This window comes from Dipodomys ordii, unplaced genomic scaffold (assembly GCF_000151885.1).
Source record: "Dipodomys ordii isolate 6190 unplaced genomic scaffold, Dord_2.0 Scaffold103, whole genome shotgun sequence".
NCBI lineage: Eukaryota > Metazoa > Chordata > Mammalia > Rodentia > Heteromyidae > Dipodomys > Dipodomys ordii.
In genome coordinates this window covers 575858-591899 of record NW_012267319.1, presented here as the reverse complement: position 1 = coordinate 591899, position 16042 = coordinate 575858, and the positions used below count along the sequence as shown (strand labels likewise).

Here is a 16042-nt window from a genome sequence, read left to right as displayed (position 1 = left end):
CTTCCCGAATCACGGGCTTGTGGGCAGGACACAGTATTCCCAAGAGAGCCCTTCCCTGGCATTTCACCACACGGAGGCCAAACCGCACTTAAGTTGTGCTTAATTGTGAACCACTACTTAACCGTAGTCTGTCTTTCCACCCTGAGTGTTTAGGTGGCATCTCAATGAAAGTGCCCTCCGTGTGGGTCCTTACAAAATGTTAACAGGCTTCCTTAGAAGGGACATGGGGCCACCCTGGAACCCCTGGCCATCACTATTTTGGAGCCAGAATCTAGAGTTTTGAAAGCTGTGGTTTGTTAACCCTGTATCCATATTACATGGTCAAGACCAGTGTCTCAGCCACACCCACCCCCACCCACCCCACCCCTGCCTGGATGACGTGTGGGGAAGCCGAGGCCCAGCTACCGGTGGGAATAACCCATCGGCTCATCTGAAAACACGTGCTGAAACCCAAGGAACTCTGTGCTTGGGAAAATTACATAACATTTTAAAGATCATTTGTCTTTGTCCCTTTTATGAGAGCTACTCTACTTACCTGAAAGGATTTCTTTGAACTTCTCACCAAGAAATTAATAAACGCTAAATCATTTTGACAACTTTCTTTTCTTAATGCCTCACGTACATTGTTATCGTGAATGAATAGGCAATCCATGCTGTTGATTCCATTTCTTCTTATATTTTCTACTGTCTAAGTTGGACTTAGCTCCTTCAAGTCTAAGGACTATGTCTCATTTTTTCCCTTATGTCCCAAGCATCTGGAGAATATCACTCATTGGTAGATGAATGGAGGGAAGGAGGGAGGGAGGGAAGGAAGGAATGAGAAGGTAGGTGGGTGGGTGTTTGGAGAAAGGCATGGATGGATGGACAGATGAATGAACAGATGGACAGATGAGTGAACAGATGGACAGATGGTTGGGTGGGGGAAGGAGGGAGGGAAAGAAAGGGGGAGGGAGGGAGGGACAGATGGACACATGGTTGGGTGGGTGGATGGATGGATGGTTGGATGGATGGGTGGGTGGGTAGATGGATGGGTAGATTGAGTAGATGAGTAGGTAGATGGATGGGTGGATGGATTGGGTGGATGGATGGATGGAGAGAGAGAGAGAGGAAGGTAGGGAGGAAAGTTGGAGTTAGGGAAAGATGGATGGATGGTGGATAGATGGATTGGTGTGTGGATGGGTAAATGGATGGATAGATGGATGGATGGGGAGAAGGAAAGGAGAGATGGAGAGAAGGGATGGAGGGATGGATGGACTGATTATGAGGCTGAGTTCCCTTCTGACATTCCATAGAAAAATCTATGAGCAACGTAGTCAGCTATAGCTCAGAAAATCATATTGTCCCCATATCAAGGCATCCAGAGAATTGTGGGATTATAAAAGGCCAAAGTATTTTCCTTACACCCTCTATTTCCTCTTCCCCACTGACTTCCAGAGATGGGCTGGGGCAGAGACAGGGAAAAAGGAGCAAACTGATCCTCTTCCCACACCACACGTCTCCGGCCTGAGCTGGATCCCTGACTGGCACCACGAATCTGGGCACACCAGTGCCCAGTGGGCCTTTTCTCTTACTTGACAGACAGCAGAACCCAAGAACTGTCTGGAAGGCCCTCCTACGTGCGGCTCAAGGCCACCCCCAGCAATGCCGGCATGGGTCTCAAGTGGCACCCCAGAGATTCGGATTCAGGAGGAAGACGGCCCACGCTTGGCCAATCCCCGTGTGTGGCCAAGTTAGGAATGCTGCCTGGGCAGCCCACACGTCACAGGACGCTCTACGTTCCTCTCCACGCTGGGGCAGAACGGCGCCGACCGTGTTCCCCACCGAAGGCTTGCAGCTGGAAGGAGCCTCTGACTGCCCCGGGCGCTGGGCTGGCCATGGTGGAACCCGCCAATCTCTCAGCCACTGTTTACTCGCTGTGTTATCTGTAGCCTTCGCTGGCTCACCTGGTGAAGCATTCCTGCTTCGCCAGCTGAACCAGCTGAGGAGGGTGGAGGGTGCAGTGGTCACTGAAAACCCAGTTAGGCGGACGCTCACAAGCTAGCGTGTGTAAATACTGTCCGGGGCCATGATAAGGGGCAGGTGGGAGACCACACGTGTGTTGACTTCCTGGCCCTCCCTTCCCTGCTGGAGATAAATATGACGTCTGCAGTCTGTGCCCCACCTGATCTGGACCTGACCACCTTTCCTCCGGCCCACAGAGCCCCCTGTGTCCCTGTGGGAGCGTCGGGCAGGAAGCGAGGCCACGGCGTTGTGGCTCCGGACTGAGTCTGGGGGGGAGGCGTCTCGCGCATGCCTCCTCCGCTCTCTTGCTCTCAGTTCAGCCAGCAGTTCAGCGGAGCCACCCACAGGTGCCCCCTTCCCTCCCACAACAGTGGCCAAACGCCGACAACCACAAAGCCTTTGTGGGCCACATCGCTCCTTCCTCTGCCTGGGTTTGCCCGCTCTCTCTGTCGGAAGTCTGTTTTCCCCAGAGTCTCACACCAAGGGAGACTTCCGCTCACACGTCCCCTCCAACACCACAGGGCCCAGAGTGTCAGTGTGTGAGGCGGCTCGAGTTAGTAGTGCTAGAGCTTCAGGAGTAAGTATGTGTAATTTTGGTAGCAATTTTAATGGATTATGTATCCCATGTATGTACATGTGTGTGCATGTGGTGTGTGTAGGCATGTGTGTGGTGGTATGCACAAACATATGTCTGTGTATAAGCGTGTGCATGTAAACATATGTGCATACTCAGTTATACACATACATCAGACATATGTATGGCCCCATTCCATACAGCATATAGTATAAATGTGTCTATATCTGCATATGTGTAGAACACCGTGGAAATGTCCTTTGGTGTAAGGCATGCGTTTGGACACCTATGGTGACTCTGACCAGGCTAGGAGAGAAGTGCTCTGTTCTCCTCCCACCCCTTTTCCAGGAAGAACCCTGGGCCCCCAGGAGTGGCAGGAGCGTAGAGCCCGTGCTGTGTGAGGGAGGAAGGCCAGCGGGCCACCCTTCCCCCACCCCACCCCCCTCTGAAATTGCCACTTCCCACAAAACACATTCCACTCCGCAATCACAACACCCCACAAGGAGCCCGTGGGTCCCCCCAGTGCATCTGTACCTCCCGTTACACAGCCCACACCCATGCCAGTGTCCCAGGGACCCCAGGGGTCACCAGCCGCCCCCGAGGGCCAGGACAGCAAGCTGGGGCGCCGCCAGCCCCCAGCTCCATGGCTGCCTGTGGTGCTCTACCTTGGCATGAATTATGCAACGGGGGAAAAATCCATCTTTTAAAGCACAGCTCTGAAATCTCCTAATACACTTTTCTCCAAAGGAGCCTGTGGATCTAGAAACCAAAGCAGACTTTCTGGCTGTAATATCCCCCCCGACCCCAGGGGCCTTCCTACACCGCCATCTCTTTCTTCTTTCCTTCCAGAAAGGAAAGCGCTCCTTCCTTGCACTCCCAGGCCAGAAAGATGGCCGGACAGAGCCCCACCCCATCCCTAACAAACCCTGGACCACTGGCGGCTTTCCAGGATCTTGGCTGGTCCCCTACTGGCTTGGCAGCCAGCTCTGCCAGCCAGGCCCACGCTGAAGTCTGCAGCTAATACAACTTAGATAAAACACGCAACATGTGGCCAGCTGCCCACTGCTCTGGGTCTTGATGAATAATTTAGACAAGAATTACCCTTTTCCAAATGAGTCCAATAAAGCAAGACTCACTGCAGCCTGCCCACCCATAGAGCCTTCCTTCCCAGCCTCTAGCTGCCACAATTAAGGCTCTGGTCCTAGTCTACGAAGAACGCCACCGTGCTGATCCTGATCTGGGGAAATTAAAGGTCCCTCCCCTTGCCCTTCCCCTACTGGAGAAGAAATTTGCGGGCAAGCCCATCTCTCAACCCCATTTCGATCAAGCTGTCGCAGGGCTGCGCCGTTACCTTGTTAAATGGTGCTGTCAACAGTCAATTTTAGTCCATTTAGGACTAATGGAACTTTTTTTTTCAATCTTCCCTTTCAAAGCCTGCACCCAACTTCTATCATAGTTAAGTAGCTTAAAGACAAAGAGGGGTTGGCGCCTTGGAGGGCTGACGCCAGGGTGGGATAGGGGAGGGTAAAATGAAGCTGGAGCCAGGCGCTGGTGGCTCACGCCTGTAATCCTAGCTACTCAAGAGGCTGAGATCTGAGGATCTCGGTTCAAAGCCAGCCCGGGCAGGAGAGACCGTGAGACTCCTATCTCCAATAAACCACCAGAAAACCGGAAGTGGCGCTGTAGCTCAAGTGGTAGAGCGCTCGTCTTGAGCTGAAGAGCTGAGGGACAGTGCCCAGGCCCAGAATTCAAGCCCCACGACCAACAAAAAAAAAAAAAAAATGAAGCTGGAACATTCTAGTAGGCCCAGTGTTTAATGACTGATAGGAAAATGTCAAAGGGATCCCTGAGCCAGCCAGCAGGGACTCCCACGGACAAAGCTGGTCTGGCTGAGCATGGAACTGAATCATGACAGGAACGGTTAACACGGATGGAACCAAAGCAGGCTAAAAGGACAAGGGAGGGAGGGAGAGAGGGAGGGCAGAAATGCCCAAAATAAACAGGAGAAAGAGAAGCAAGATTCTCACTTGGTCTTTGTGTGCAGTCTGGGCCAGATTAAACTAAATTCCCTTAAATATAATGGGCAGGAATAAATTATCCCTGACCTACAGAAGCCTGGGCCCGCAGGCCTCTATCTGGAAAGGGCTGACATTACCACAGCTACCCCTGAGCGTCCTGGGACCTGAGTGCCCCAGGGAACCTCGGCGTCTGCGCACACTGCTTCTCCACACGACCTCCAGGAACCAGGGGAGAGGCAGGGCCCCCGGGAGCTGCCCCCTGCCACCCCGAGCTCCAGCTCCAACACAAGGAGGCCCGTCTCTAGTTGAAGCTCCTCAGCCTGTGCCACAGGAGACTCATACTGCTCACACACGGTGGGTGGCAGGGATGGGGGCAGGTCCTGGTGACAGTCTGCCAGGGCTGGCCCGCAGGGGCCTGTCCCACAGACCTGGGCAGACCCCCAGACCGCGCCCTCCTTCACCCAGACTCACAACAGAGACCCACAGCAGGGCTGAGGTGCATACGGTAAACATTCAAGGAGGATTTAGCACAGTACTTTGTACATGCTATAGAGTACTGCTTGTTGTTATTCATTGTTGTTGTTTGTAGTAGTAGCAGTACTCTTTACTTTGACCATAAACTTTGTTCTGAACTTTGAAAGACTTTAAGTCATGGTATTTTCAGGGTGGACCAAGAGAAAAGCTCTTCTTAGCTTCTAAGCCCTGCTCTGCTGGTTTAGCTATGCAACCTTGATTAAAATATGACTCATGCAGAAACTCCCTTTCCTTACTCTCTCCTAAGAGATAAAGGTACATTTCTAGTCAGGTACCAGTGACTCATGCCTATAGTCTTAGCTAATCAAGAAGCAGAGATCTGAGGATCAAGGTTCAAAACCAGCCCAGGTAGGAAAGTCCATGAGCCCTTATCTCCAATGAACCACCCAAAAACACCAGAAGTAGAGCTATGGCTCGAGTAGTAGAGTGCTAGCCTTGAGTGTAAAGGCTCAGGAACAGCACCCAGGCTCTAGATTCAAGCCCCAAGACTAGTTCAAAAAACAAGCAAGCAAACAAGTAAGTAAATAAATAACAGGGACATCTCCTGGGATGTGGCAGAGGTACCTCACTTGCCTAGCTTACGTGAGGCTTTGCATACATCTCCAGCTCCAAAAAACAAAAAGTAGGGGAGAGGCGAGAGAGGAGGGGGAGAGGAAAGGGAAAAGGGGGAAAGGAAGAGAAGGAAAAGGAAGGGAAAGGAGAGGAGAGGAAAGGAGAGGGGAGAAGAGGGGAGGGGAGGGAAGGGAGGGGAGGAAGAGAAGACATCCAGCCCCCGATGACACCCAACCCACCCCTGCGGGCCCCACCGACCCTGACTCCAAGCACACAGGCTGCTGGGAGTGCTGCAGTCCCAGCTCTTCTGGGCTGAGGCTTGGCAGTAGATCCCTCTGAAGGATCTAAACCTTCCAGTTCTACCACTTGATCACATACACGACATACCAGGCTTGGTACTTTCAACTGCTGGAGGAAAGCAAAGCATGGGAAGTCTTCAACGACTGGGGAAACCAAAGGGGACCTGAACGTCTCCCTGATGTTTTAGGACTTGCTTCTTCATGGTAGGAAAAGAGAGGTTTAAAATGAGCCCTCTGTCTGTCTCTGAACTTGGCTGCAGCCTGGTGGCCCTGATCACCAAGGCTTCCGAGGGGTCGCTATGGAGGAACTGGGGAAAGGCAGCTCTTCCGGGTGGAAGGGTGGGGGAGGCCACAGCGCCCTGTGGTCCCCACGCCACGCAGGACTTTCTTAGGCCGACACAGAGCAAGCTGAGCTCAAGGCCGTGACCCGCGTGCGGCCAGCAGCCAGCCTTCACTTACCAGGGGACGGCGGGACCACCGTGAGGTTCACGGTGACGGCCGTGCGGGCCTCTGGAGCCCTCAGTGCAGCCACGCAAGTCAGCGTCCCGTTGCCCTGCGGCCGGAGCGCCAGGATGCTCACCACACCGCCACCGGCCCCCGGCTCCGCGAACGAGGAGTAGCTGGAATGGCTGGCAGGGACGCCAACCCTCCAAGTAATGTCCGGGAGTGGGGTCCAGCCCTGGGCTCGGCAGGTGACATTACAGGGCTCATCCTCGGTGACCTCAAGGTCATCACCAGGGATGCTCAAGGTTCCCATGACTGAGGGAGAGAGAGAGAGACAAGAGAGACAGCGAGGCGTGGCAGCACCACTCCCAGTCAGCTTTTCTCCACCATTTTTCCACCAATTTTTGCTTCAAATCACATTCTTCCCAAGCCCCTTCCCCCCCCCAGCCCCCCAAAAGGCTGTGTCTGTCCCAGGACCCCTCAGCTCAGGTTTTGATCTGTGTTTTTTCTTTTTCTTTTTTTTTAACCTGCCATGTTCTTGGGGAAAGGTGAGGTTGCTCACCAGGAAATAGAATATTCCAGAGAAAATGAGGATATATGCAGACCCATGGGGAGATAATTATAAGAGAAGGCCATGGTGGATGCATATGCCCTCAAAGTTGTCTTGGATTGTCCTGGCAGCAAAAGTGAAAAAGGGAAAGAATCTATGTTCTTTTCAAGGGGAGGAGGAGATGCCCTGGGGCCTCCTGTAATTTCCATCCTTCAGATTTACTTTCTTTATTGGATGGGGAGGGAATATCACAAACTTAAAACATAAGATTTTTTAAATTTCTCTGAACATATTTCTAGTTCCAAGTTCAATCAAAATTTAAAACAAAAGGTCAAGGTCACTAGCATCAATGACTAACCCAAATGAGGTGTTCAAATTGTTGACCAAGATAAATTATTGTTTTTGTTAAGAATCCTCTTGCAGCTAGGTGCTGGTGGCTCATGCCACTCAGGAGGCTGAGAGCTGAGGATCACAGTTCAAAGCCAGCCTGGACAGGAAAGCCCATGAGACTCTTATCACCAATAAACTACTCAAAAAAGACAGAAGTGGTGCTATGGCTCAAGGGGTAGAGCACTAGCCTTGAGTAAAAAGGGATTCGGGGATAGTGTCCAGGCCCTGAGTTCAAGCCCCAGGACAGGCTTGAAAGGAGGAGTGGGGTTGGGAGGGATGGAAAATGAAAGAGGTGACATTACTCAAAATGTACTGTACTTAGAAAGTGATTTTACAGCCACTTAAAGATACTACAAATATAAATTTTAAAAAGAGAAGAATCCCTTTGCCTCTGGTGGCATTCATACATTTGAAAAGAATATTATTTTTGTTAATATAAATAATATAAACAATAACCTGGAAGTTCAGCCCCAGCCAAGACACAGCCTTTGTGAAATACATATGCATTGATACATTCAAATGACAAGAAACCGCAGCTGCCCAGTACAACAGAAAGAACACAGGACCAAGGACTGAAGACTGGGCTCCACCCTGGCCTCCAGCTCCTGAGACACCTCGGGCAAATGGCTGAACTCTGGGAGCTCTCGGGTCTCAGTTGGAGACTAGATTGTATTTCTCGCAGGTTTGGGCTGCTGTTTGCAGCTGTCTGGGTACCCTTTGCATTCTTCGGAACCACCGAGGACCCCGGAGACCCCCAACGTTCCCTTCCGTAAAGGCTGTCTGGGAGTGTGAGCAGCATGTGACTGCCGTGGCGGTCAGTGCACTCCGGTGACTCCAGCCGGAGCTGGTCACCTGTGCTCGTCTTCCTCATTGATCTATGGGGAGGAGAAAGCACTCACGGCTGGGGAGCTCGTGGGCATTTCCTCCTCCGCGAGGAGACCCCGCGGCTCAGAGGTGCTTGTGGCTCTAAGGACACTGGAGCCCTGTGGAATCAGGGTCCATGACAGCACGCCCCGTCCAGCTCCGAGACCCTTCAGCCAGCCAGCGAGGATGCTTTCACACGGCCAGAGGCTGCGTTGGGATCACCATACACGAAATGCACCTTAGCGGTGGTCAGACAAGTCCCTAGAACTGAGATGCTGCGTGGATTTGCAGATTTGCAAATGGTCCTGCCCTTGGTTCCTGTGTCCCTCGTCCAGGAGCCCCCTCCTCTCTCTTTATCTCTCTTTCTCTCTTTCTCTGCCTGTCTCTCCCTCTTCTTCTCTCTGTGGATTTGCCATCAATAGCCCTCCAGGCTACCAATGAGCTTCTCTCCTCCCTGCCTCCGCCAGCATCTGGATCATGCCTCATACTCACACCTTGTCACGTCCACCCTTTCCGTTGGGTCCTGAGGACAGGATCTGCTCCTCTCTTTGTCTGTGTGATCCACTAAACTGGCTGGCACAGTGGCCCGGTCTGGCTGGGAATGAATGCGATCACTCGTGCAGGTCACGTGTGGTACGTGCTAGGAGCCGTGCAAGTCTAAAGACGCTCCATCCAGCTGCTGTCCGAGGAGAGCACTGGGACACAGAGTCCACGGGTGCTGTGTCCGAGGCCACACTGGAGCATTGGACCAGGCGGCCAGGCCAAGGCCTGTGCTGCTAAGCCTCACCACACCGGCCTGGACCTGGTGTACAATGAGCTGAATGGACGGACGTGAGTCTTTAGAGCATCCTCATTCATGTCCCCCAATAACCTGCAAAAGGGGCAATGAACTCTCATCCTCACTTATTTCTTTTCTTTCCTTTTCTTCTCTTGGTGCAAGACCAAGACCCAAACTCAGTACCCGATGCTTTTGCTTTTTGGTAGTGTTCTACTAACTGAGCCATGTCTCCAAACCTCTCTTATCTTCATTTGAAAAGACAAAGAAATGAAGCCATCTGGGAGGGGGGGGGGTCTCCTATTAAAGAAGGTTGGTTGATGAATGCAAAGCCAGAATTCACATCTTTGATTCTCTTCCTGTGTTCTTTCCAATTATAACAATAAATAACAATAAACAGTTGAGCATGCAAACTAGCCAAAAGTTCTGGAAAACTTAAAAGCTTATTTCTAAATCATCACTGTACCCATCATTAAACTACGCAAAATTAAAGCCACCAAAAGCAAAGAACCATCCATCTAGCTACATTTTGAGGTTTAAAAAAATCTTTTAAATGCAAATGGAATTAGACAGACATGTCCTTCCACCAAAAGTTATCCAGTTTGATTAGACAGCAACAGGAATGCAGACAGAATACAGATGGAATCGTTGGAGATTTTGCTGAGGCGAGTCCATGAACAGGCTTAAGAAATAATGTCAGAGGCACAGTGTGATCTCTGGTGAGACAGGCAATCACAGAGATCAGGACTCGCCTTGGGGCTTCTAGAAACGGTGTATATGTACACTATTAAAGACTACAACGTGATAAGATCCTTTAACTTTTTTCACTATGCAATGTGACCTTCAGCACCTTAAAAATACCTTAAAGCAAGAAAAGCAAGGAATCAAATATTACAGATTTTGTTGACCCTTTCCCTTCCTCTGAAAGACTTGCTATATTTTGGTGAACTTTGGACTGCCACCACTGTGGCCCAAACAAGGTAGACTAAGGAAATTCTCCCAGGAAGAGAAAAAGGTTAAAACATGCTTCAAAGCTGTGGGCAAAGAAATCTTACGAATCACACGAAACACCATGGGAAGAGAGATGACTGCCATTGCTCACACCAACATGACTGCAACCGGACCCAGGGAATGACAAAGTGTGCGTCTACAAGACGCTTGAGCCAATGAGCTGGGAAAGTGATTCCACCTCTGTCTAAGAGTCTAATCAGAAGATAAAAGGAGTGGAAAGATGGAAAGAGGACGGGAGGAGACAGACAAACAAATGGCAACCATTAGTTCAGAATAACAGGAGGGAGGGGAGGAGGGAGGGGACAGACAAAGGTACAAGGAAGCATCAGTCGCTTTAGAACAATGACAGCCTACCACCACCTCAAGGTAGACTCACTACAGGGAGCCCTCACCACACACACACACGGCGCCTTAAGGCCCCTGCCGGCCCGGGCTCCGGCCGCGCCCTCACCTTGGACGGACAGGAAGGCCAAGGCATCCAGGTCGCTGCTCTGGAGGCTGCAGCGGACCTGCCCCGCATCGCGGAGCTGCACGTCATGGACGATCATCTCGGAGACAAAGTCCCCTCCGCGGTCGTAGCTGGCGGAGGTGAAGCGGTCGTTGGTGATGATGGGCTCCCGCGGCGTGACGCTCAGCACCACCACGCCGTTCAGGGCCCACATGATGAGCTTCCAGCCCGGCGACACCGTGCAGTTGAAGCGGGCCTCCGAGCCCTTCAAGACCGTGATGTTCTGGGGACCTTCTACGATCTGATACCCGGACCCTGAAGCTGGTAAAGGAATGCACCGCCTAATCAACAATGCCTCCAACCCTTCCGTGTTTACCAACCGTGACCTCCCGGAGGCCCACCCAGGACTCCAGCTCCAGGGCCCCTCTCCACGCCCTGCCCTAAAGCTCCTCCTCAGAATGTGACCTTTGAGAAGAGTCTTTGCCCATCCATTGATAGACTCACCTGCCCATAGGAAGGACGCTACGTCCACTCCTCCGTCACCTGGACAGGACAGGAAGGTGGGGGGAGGGGCAAAGCTAAGAAGCCCACAGAGAACGTCGTGTGGAGATGCAGGCAGAGATCGAATGCTACGCCTGCAGGCCAGGGAATGCTGAGGTTTGCCAGTAGCCAGCAGAAGCTAGAGAGAGGCAGCCCGGTTCCCCCGGGGGCTTCAGAGCTATCCGTCCCAGCTGCCATCAATGCCTGGGACTGGCAGTTGAAGATATGAACACGGGACCCTAACTCAGACCTCCTCATGCTACATTCCTGGCTCTTCTCACTGGTCCACCACAAGCCTGGTGACCTGCACACATAGCAGGGCGGGGAGGCCAAGGCCAAGGAGGGGCATCTGGCTGTAAGGCAGATGCAACACAATCATTGTGTCCCCAGTGTGAGGCCGTGGCCCCCGTGCTGGGATAGAAAGGTCCCTTGGTGGCAGCCCAGGCAGTGTTACGCTGGTGCCCAGGGGGCATCAGTGACCAGGACCGCCATCCTCTGTTCCCTTCCTGTCCAGCAAAGTCCAACCCAGAGGGCTCCTGGGTCACCCACCTGACACCTTCTGTGTGCCTGCAGGTGACAAGGTGAGTGGGACGTGTCACACCCGGTGGGTGTGGGCATGGTGCTGCAGACACGGGACCCCACCCTGGACACACAGGGGCAGGAAGCCGGCCATGCCCGCGCTGGCAAAGCCAGATAGGCAGAAAGGAAGGAGATAAAAGCCAGCTTGTAGAACAGCCCTGGGAAGGCCCCTGGGGGAGGACAGGGCTGGTGCGGAGCAGTGAAGGCCGTCCTGGAGAAGAGCTAGGCAGGGAAGGACCTGAGCCCAAGCAGGCGGTCACAGGATGGGGACAGACGGACGGACGGAGGGTCAGGAAGGCCCTCACCGCGTGCAGCCTCCATCCCCTCCAGCCATGGTTTCCCAGCATGTGCATGCACACGTGTTCATGCACATACATAGGCGTGCACACATGTGTGTACACATACACACAGATTCACACGTGTGCACACACGCACACACATATGTATGTACATGCACACACACACACACACACACGTACCTCCCTACCTGCCAGTCCAGCCAGGACTCCCAGCACAGCCAGGACGCCTCTCCGGCTGCTCTCCATCTCTGCATGGTCCTCCTCTCCTGGAACAGAAGCAGGCAGGTGACAGCCAGCATGGAGGAGCGGGTCCCGGGCCCCGGCAGCTCCTGGTGTGCCAGGCAGCTCGGCACTCTCCGCCAGGTCCCGCTCCGGGACCACACACGTGGGCCAACCCAGACCCGCTGGGTCTGCAGCGGAGGTGGAGGCAGGTGGGGGCCGCTGCGACCCCTGATCCCGGGGCCTCCACTGCAGACAGACACGAGGAGCCACCAGCTCCAGGTCCCCGTGCAACGGAGCGGGCTGGCTGAGAAGCTGCTTGTAGACCACGGCTCTCCATCTACCTCCATGGAAAACTCTGCCCACAGGTGCTCACAGCCTCACGGGGGAGGGGGGCGGCCCACCAGGCAAACAGATAGATCTCAGAGAGGAAGGTAGCAAGAGGAGAGGGGAAGAGGAGCAAGAGTTGAGAGGAAGGGCATGTGTGGTTAGGAGGGACTGGCCATCCTGCCAGGCAGGTGCTCAGGGGTAGGGTCCTGGTGACATGAGGCCTCTGTAGGGCTTTCCCCACAGAGGAAGTGGTGGGTGCAAGGGCCCCGGTGGTGGGGGGGACAGGAAGGAGGGGGATTGTGTTGGCCATGACTGCAGAACTGCGGGGAGGGCGTAGGGCAAAGCAAGGGCGAGTGGATGAGGCTGAGGCTGAGTAGGCAGAACAAGGCCCGGCCAGAGGTCGGCAGGACGCAGCCCGTCCTCCTTCTGAACGCTCTCGCTGGCGCTGCAGCCCTCGCACTTACTTCCTCTCTCTCCCTCCTCCCCAGCATGTTCCAGCACTGCGGTGCCCAGGGCATCCTTGCTCAACACCAAATGCCCTGCGGCCTGTCCCAAGGCAATGCTGTGGGCTCCAGGAGAGGGGTGTGTGTGTGTGTGTGTGTGTGTGTGTGTGCGCGCGCGTGCGTGCGTGCGTGCGTGTGTGTGTGTGTGTGTGTGGTGTGTGTGTGTGTGTGTGGTGTGTGTGTGTGCGTGTGTGTGTGTGTGTGCGTGTGTGTGTGTGGTGTGTGTGTGTGTGTGCGTGTGTGCGTGTGCACGCGTGCGCATGTGTAACCAGCAGGCCCGTCCCACCTCATCCCTCCAGAACGGGCAGTGCCAGGTCCCACCAGAGCCCTGGGGTGGAGTTTTGTCTCGAGTGGGCAGGACATTCAGGGCTGGGGCCTGGAGGGGGGGCCCCCGGCCAACCCCGGGGTGGAGTAAGAGTGCCCGTGCACGGGTCTGAGAGCATCTCCAAGCTACTGGATGGAACAAGGGCTGCTGGGGCGGCAAAGCCATCACATTTCCCATTCCTGCTCCTTATCCAGTACTTTCAGCTGGTGAGAAGGCAGCAAGGCTTATGCATTTGCCAGGCCTCCGGAGAGCAAGCTTCAGAACACGCCCCACGCTGCAGCGACTCCCGTCCACAATTCCTGTGCTGAATTCCTGTGCTGCAGGACTATGGAACCCCTCAAAGCATCCAGCCCCTCGGGACAACCCCCAAAGAGACTCTGCGAAACCCACGCACATGGGCGTGTCCCGCAGCGTGTCAGCCCCGCAGCCAGGCCCAGACAGGAGTGAAGTGCCGCCTTCTGGGGTGTAGCAGAAGCCAGGATGACGCAGCACCCGGTAAATCATTTCCTAATTTTCAAGCCTCAGTTGACACAGCCCAGCGGGAAGGCACGTCAGCCGTCCCCTGGAATGCCGGGCTCGGGGGAGAAGGAAGAGAGCGCGGAGCCCACCGGGTTTCGGAAGGGGCGCGTTTGATCGGAAGTGACAACCGCAGCCCGTGGACCGACGTGTGAGGCTGCAGGGGCGGCATGCCGTCCAAGACCCCTGGCACACACTGCAGACCACCACGAGAGCCGTCCAAGACCCCTGGCACACACTGCAGACCACCACGAGAGCCATCCAAGACCCCTGGCACACACTGCAGACCACCACGAGAGCCGTCCAAGACCCCTGGCACGCACTGCAGCCGCCGACCACCATGAGAGCCGTCCAAGACCCCTGGCACACACTGCAGACCACCACGAGAGCCGGCCGCTGGCACGCACTGCAGCCGCCGACCACCATGAGAGCCGTCCAAGACCCCTGGCACACACTGCAGACCACCACGAGAGCCGTCCAAGACCCCTGGCACGCACTGCAGCCGCCGACCACCACGAGAGCCATCCAAGACCCCTGGTACGCACTGCCGCTGCCGACCACCACGAGAGCCGGCCGCTGGCACGCACTGCCGCCGCCGACCACCATGAGAGCCGGCCGCAAACAACCACCTGCTCTGCCCCCCCACACACACACCTCTCCCGAGACGGCCGCGAGCCACGCTCCCGGAGGGCAGAAGCCGGTGGTTGGGGACGAGACGGCCCACAGACGAGCTGTGTGGACACAGCGCCCAGGGGGAGGCAGGGTGACTGCCACATGGGCATGACACCCCCTCGGGGCCTGTCCCCTTTACTGGGGACATATCTCTACAGGACACACACCCCCTCTCAGGACATGCCCCCTCCCCGGGGCCAGCCTTGTCAGAACACCCAGAGAGGCCTGCACATTTCCTTCCCCAACAAAGCCTCCTCTGGGGTCTCGAGAAGGCATCGGCAGAGGTGCCCGCAGAAGGACAGGACTCGGTGACATCGCGGCAGGAGAGTCAGGAGACCTCTCCCCAGCCTGCCAGGGCCTGGTGTCCCGCAGGTGTCCCGCAGGTGTCCCGCAGGTGTCCAGGGCTGGCTGGAATTGTCTGGAACGCCTGAGCTCACAGAGCAGCCTCTCCCCCAGAACCCTCAGGTGCAGCGAGGCCTGGCAGAGGCTCTCGAGAGGAAAACCTCCTGTGTGGGGCCCCCGAGGGCGCTCACCTACCTGGGGCAGGTGAACTTTGTCTGGACGGCTGCAGGAAGGCCGTGGGTCCCGCCGGGCTCCTGGCCGCCGTCCCGTCTCCACCGGCACAGGAACGGCTCCGTCTGGCCAGCCAGGGCCCTGGCAGCGAGGCTCTCCCCGGGTAACAGGAAGTGCCTCCCGGCGTGGCTGTACCGTGTCACGGGCGGGCTATCAACATAGGGGTGTAGGGAGGTGTGAGCGCAGCCACAGGGCAGGGGACAAACGCCATTAAACATTAGCCAGCTCCACGGAGCTGCAGCACCGGAAGTCTGGCCCAGGCTCGGGAGGCAGCCACCTCTCCCCGAGCCCGGCCCAGCTCCTGCCGTCCAGGCCCCAGCTCCCCTGGCTGGAGCCTGGCAGGCCCTGACCTGCCCCCCCACTACAGCCCGCAGGCCTGGAGACACTGGCCTGCTGTCCTCCCTGGACCTCGGCGGCTCCTCCTGCCTTCAGCAGAGCAGGGGCTGGAGAAACCGGTTCCTCTGGCAGACAGGCAGGCAGGCAGGCCGGGCGGGCGGGCGGGCGGGCGGGCGGGCAGGCAGGCAGGCAGGCAGGCCGGCCGCCCCGTCCACAGGGCTGGGGCTTTAGGAAGAGTAAGACCTAGGGGCCATGTGCTCGGACCGGAAGCCTTGGGGGTACAGTGGGGGGGGGGCAGGGCCTCCTGAAGAATAAGACCTGCCAGAAGCCTCCACACCTGGCCCCTCCTCAGAGCTACGCTGCACCCCTCCAAGCCAGCCAAGGAGCCAGACAGAACGTGCTGGTCAATTCCAGCAGAGATCCTGATGATCGGCACCAGCACCAACTCCTCTGCTTTGTGGCCGCTCCTGGTGAGCCTTCGGCCTGCCTCCCCCATGACAATGCGCTCTTAGACAGTGCCCAGAGCCAGAGCATTGGCTCCTATTAGGGGTAAGAACTGCCAGAAGGAGACTGCCACCTGGTTCAGGCAGTCCACCTGGGGACAGCCAGCCTGGCCGGGCCTCACTCTGGGGACAGCCAGCCTGGCCGGGCCTCACTCTGGGGACAGCCAGCCTGGCCGGGCCTCACTCT

At 55.7% G+C, this 16042-nt stretch overlaps 1 protein-coding gene across 1 annotated transcript in view; it reads right to left on the bottom strand.

Annotated features, from left to right (window-relative positions):
• The window catches only part of Igsf5 (immunoglobulin superfamily, member 5), a 27848-nt gene extending 12685 nt beyond the window's left edge, over positions 1-15163 (bottom strand). Inside the window, exons 1-5 of the mRNA XM_013027339.1 lie at positions 14981-15163; positions 12067-12144; positions 10464-10781; positions 6438-6737; positions 4820-5059 (exon numbers count right to left, since the gene is read on the bottom strand). Of these exons, the coding sequence (XP_012882793.1) occupies positions 4820-5059; positions 6438-6737; positions 10464-10781; positions 12067-12124 (916 nt within the window). The 5' untranslated portion in view covers positions 12125-12144; positions 14981-15163. The remainder of the gene's footprint in view (positions 1-4819; positions 5060-6437; positions 6738-10463; positions 10782-12066; positions 12145-14980) is intronic.
• Positions 15164-16042: the final 879 nt, after the last annotated feature.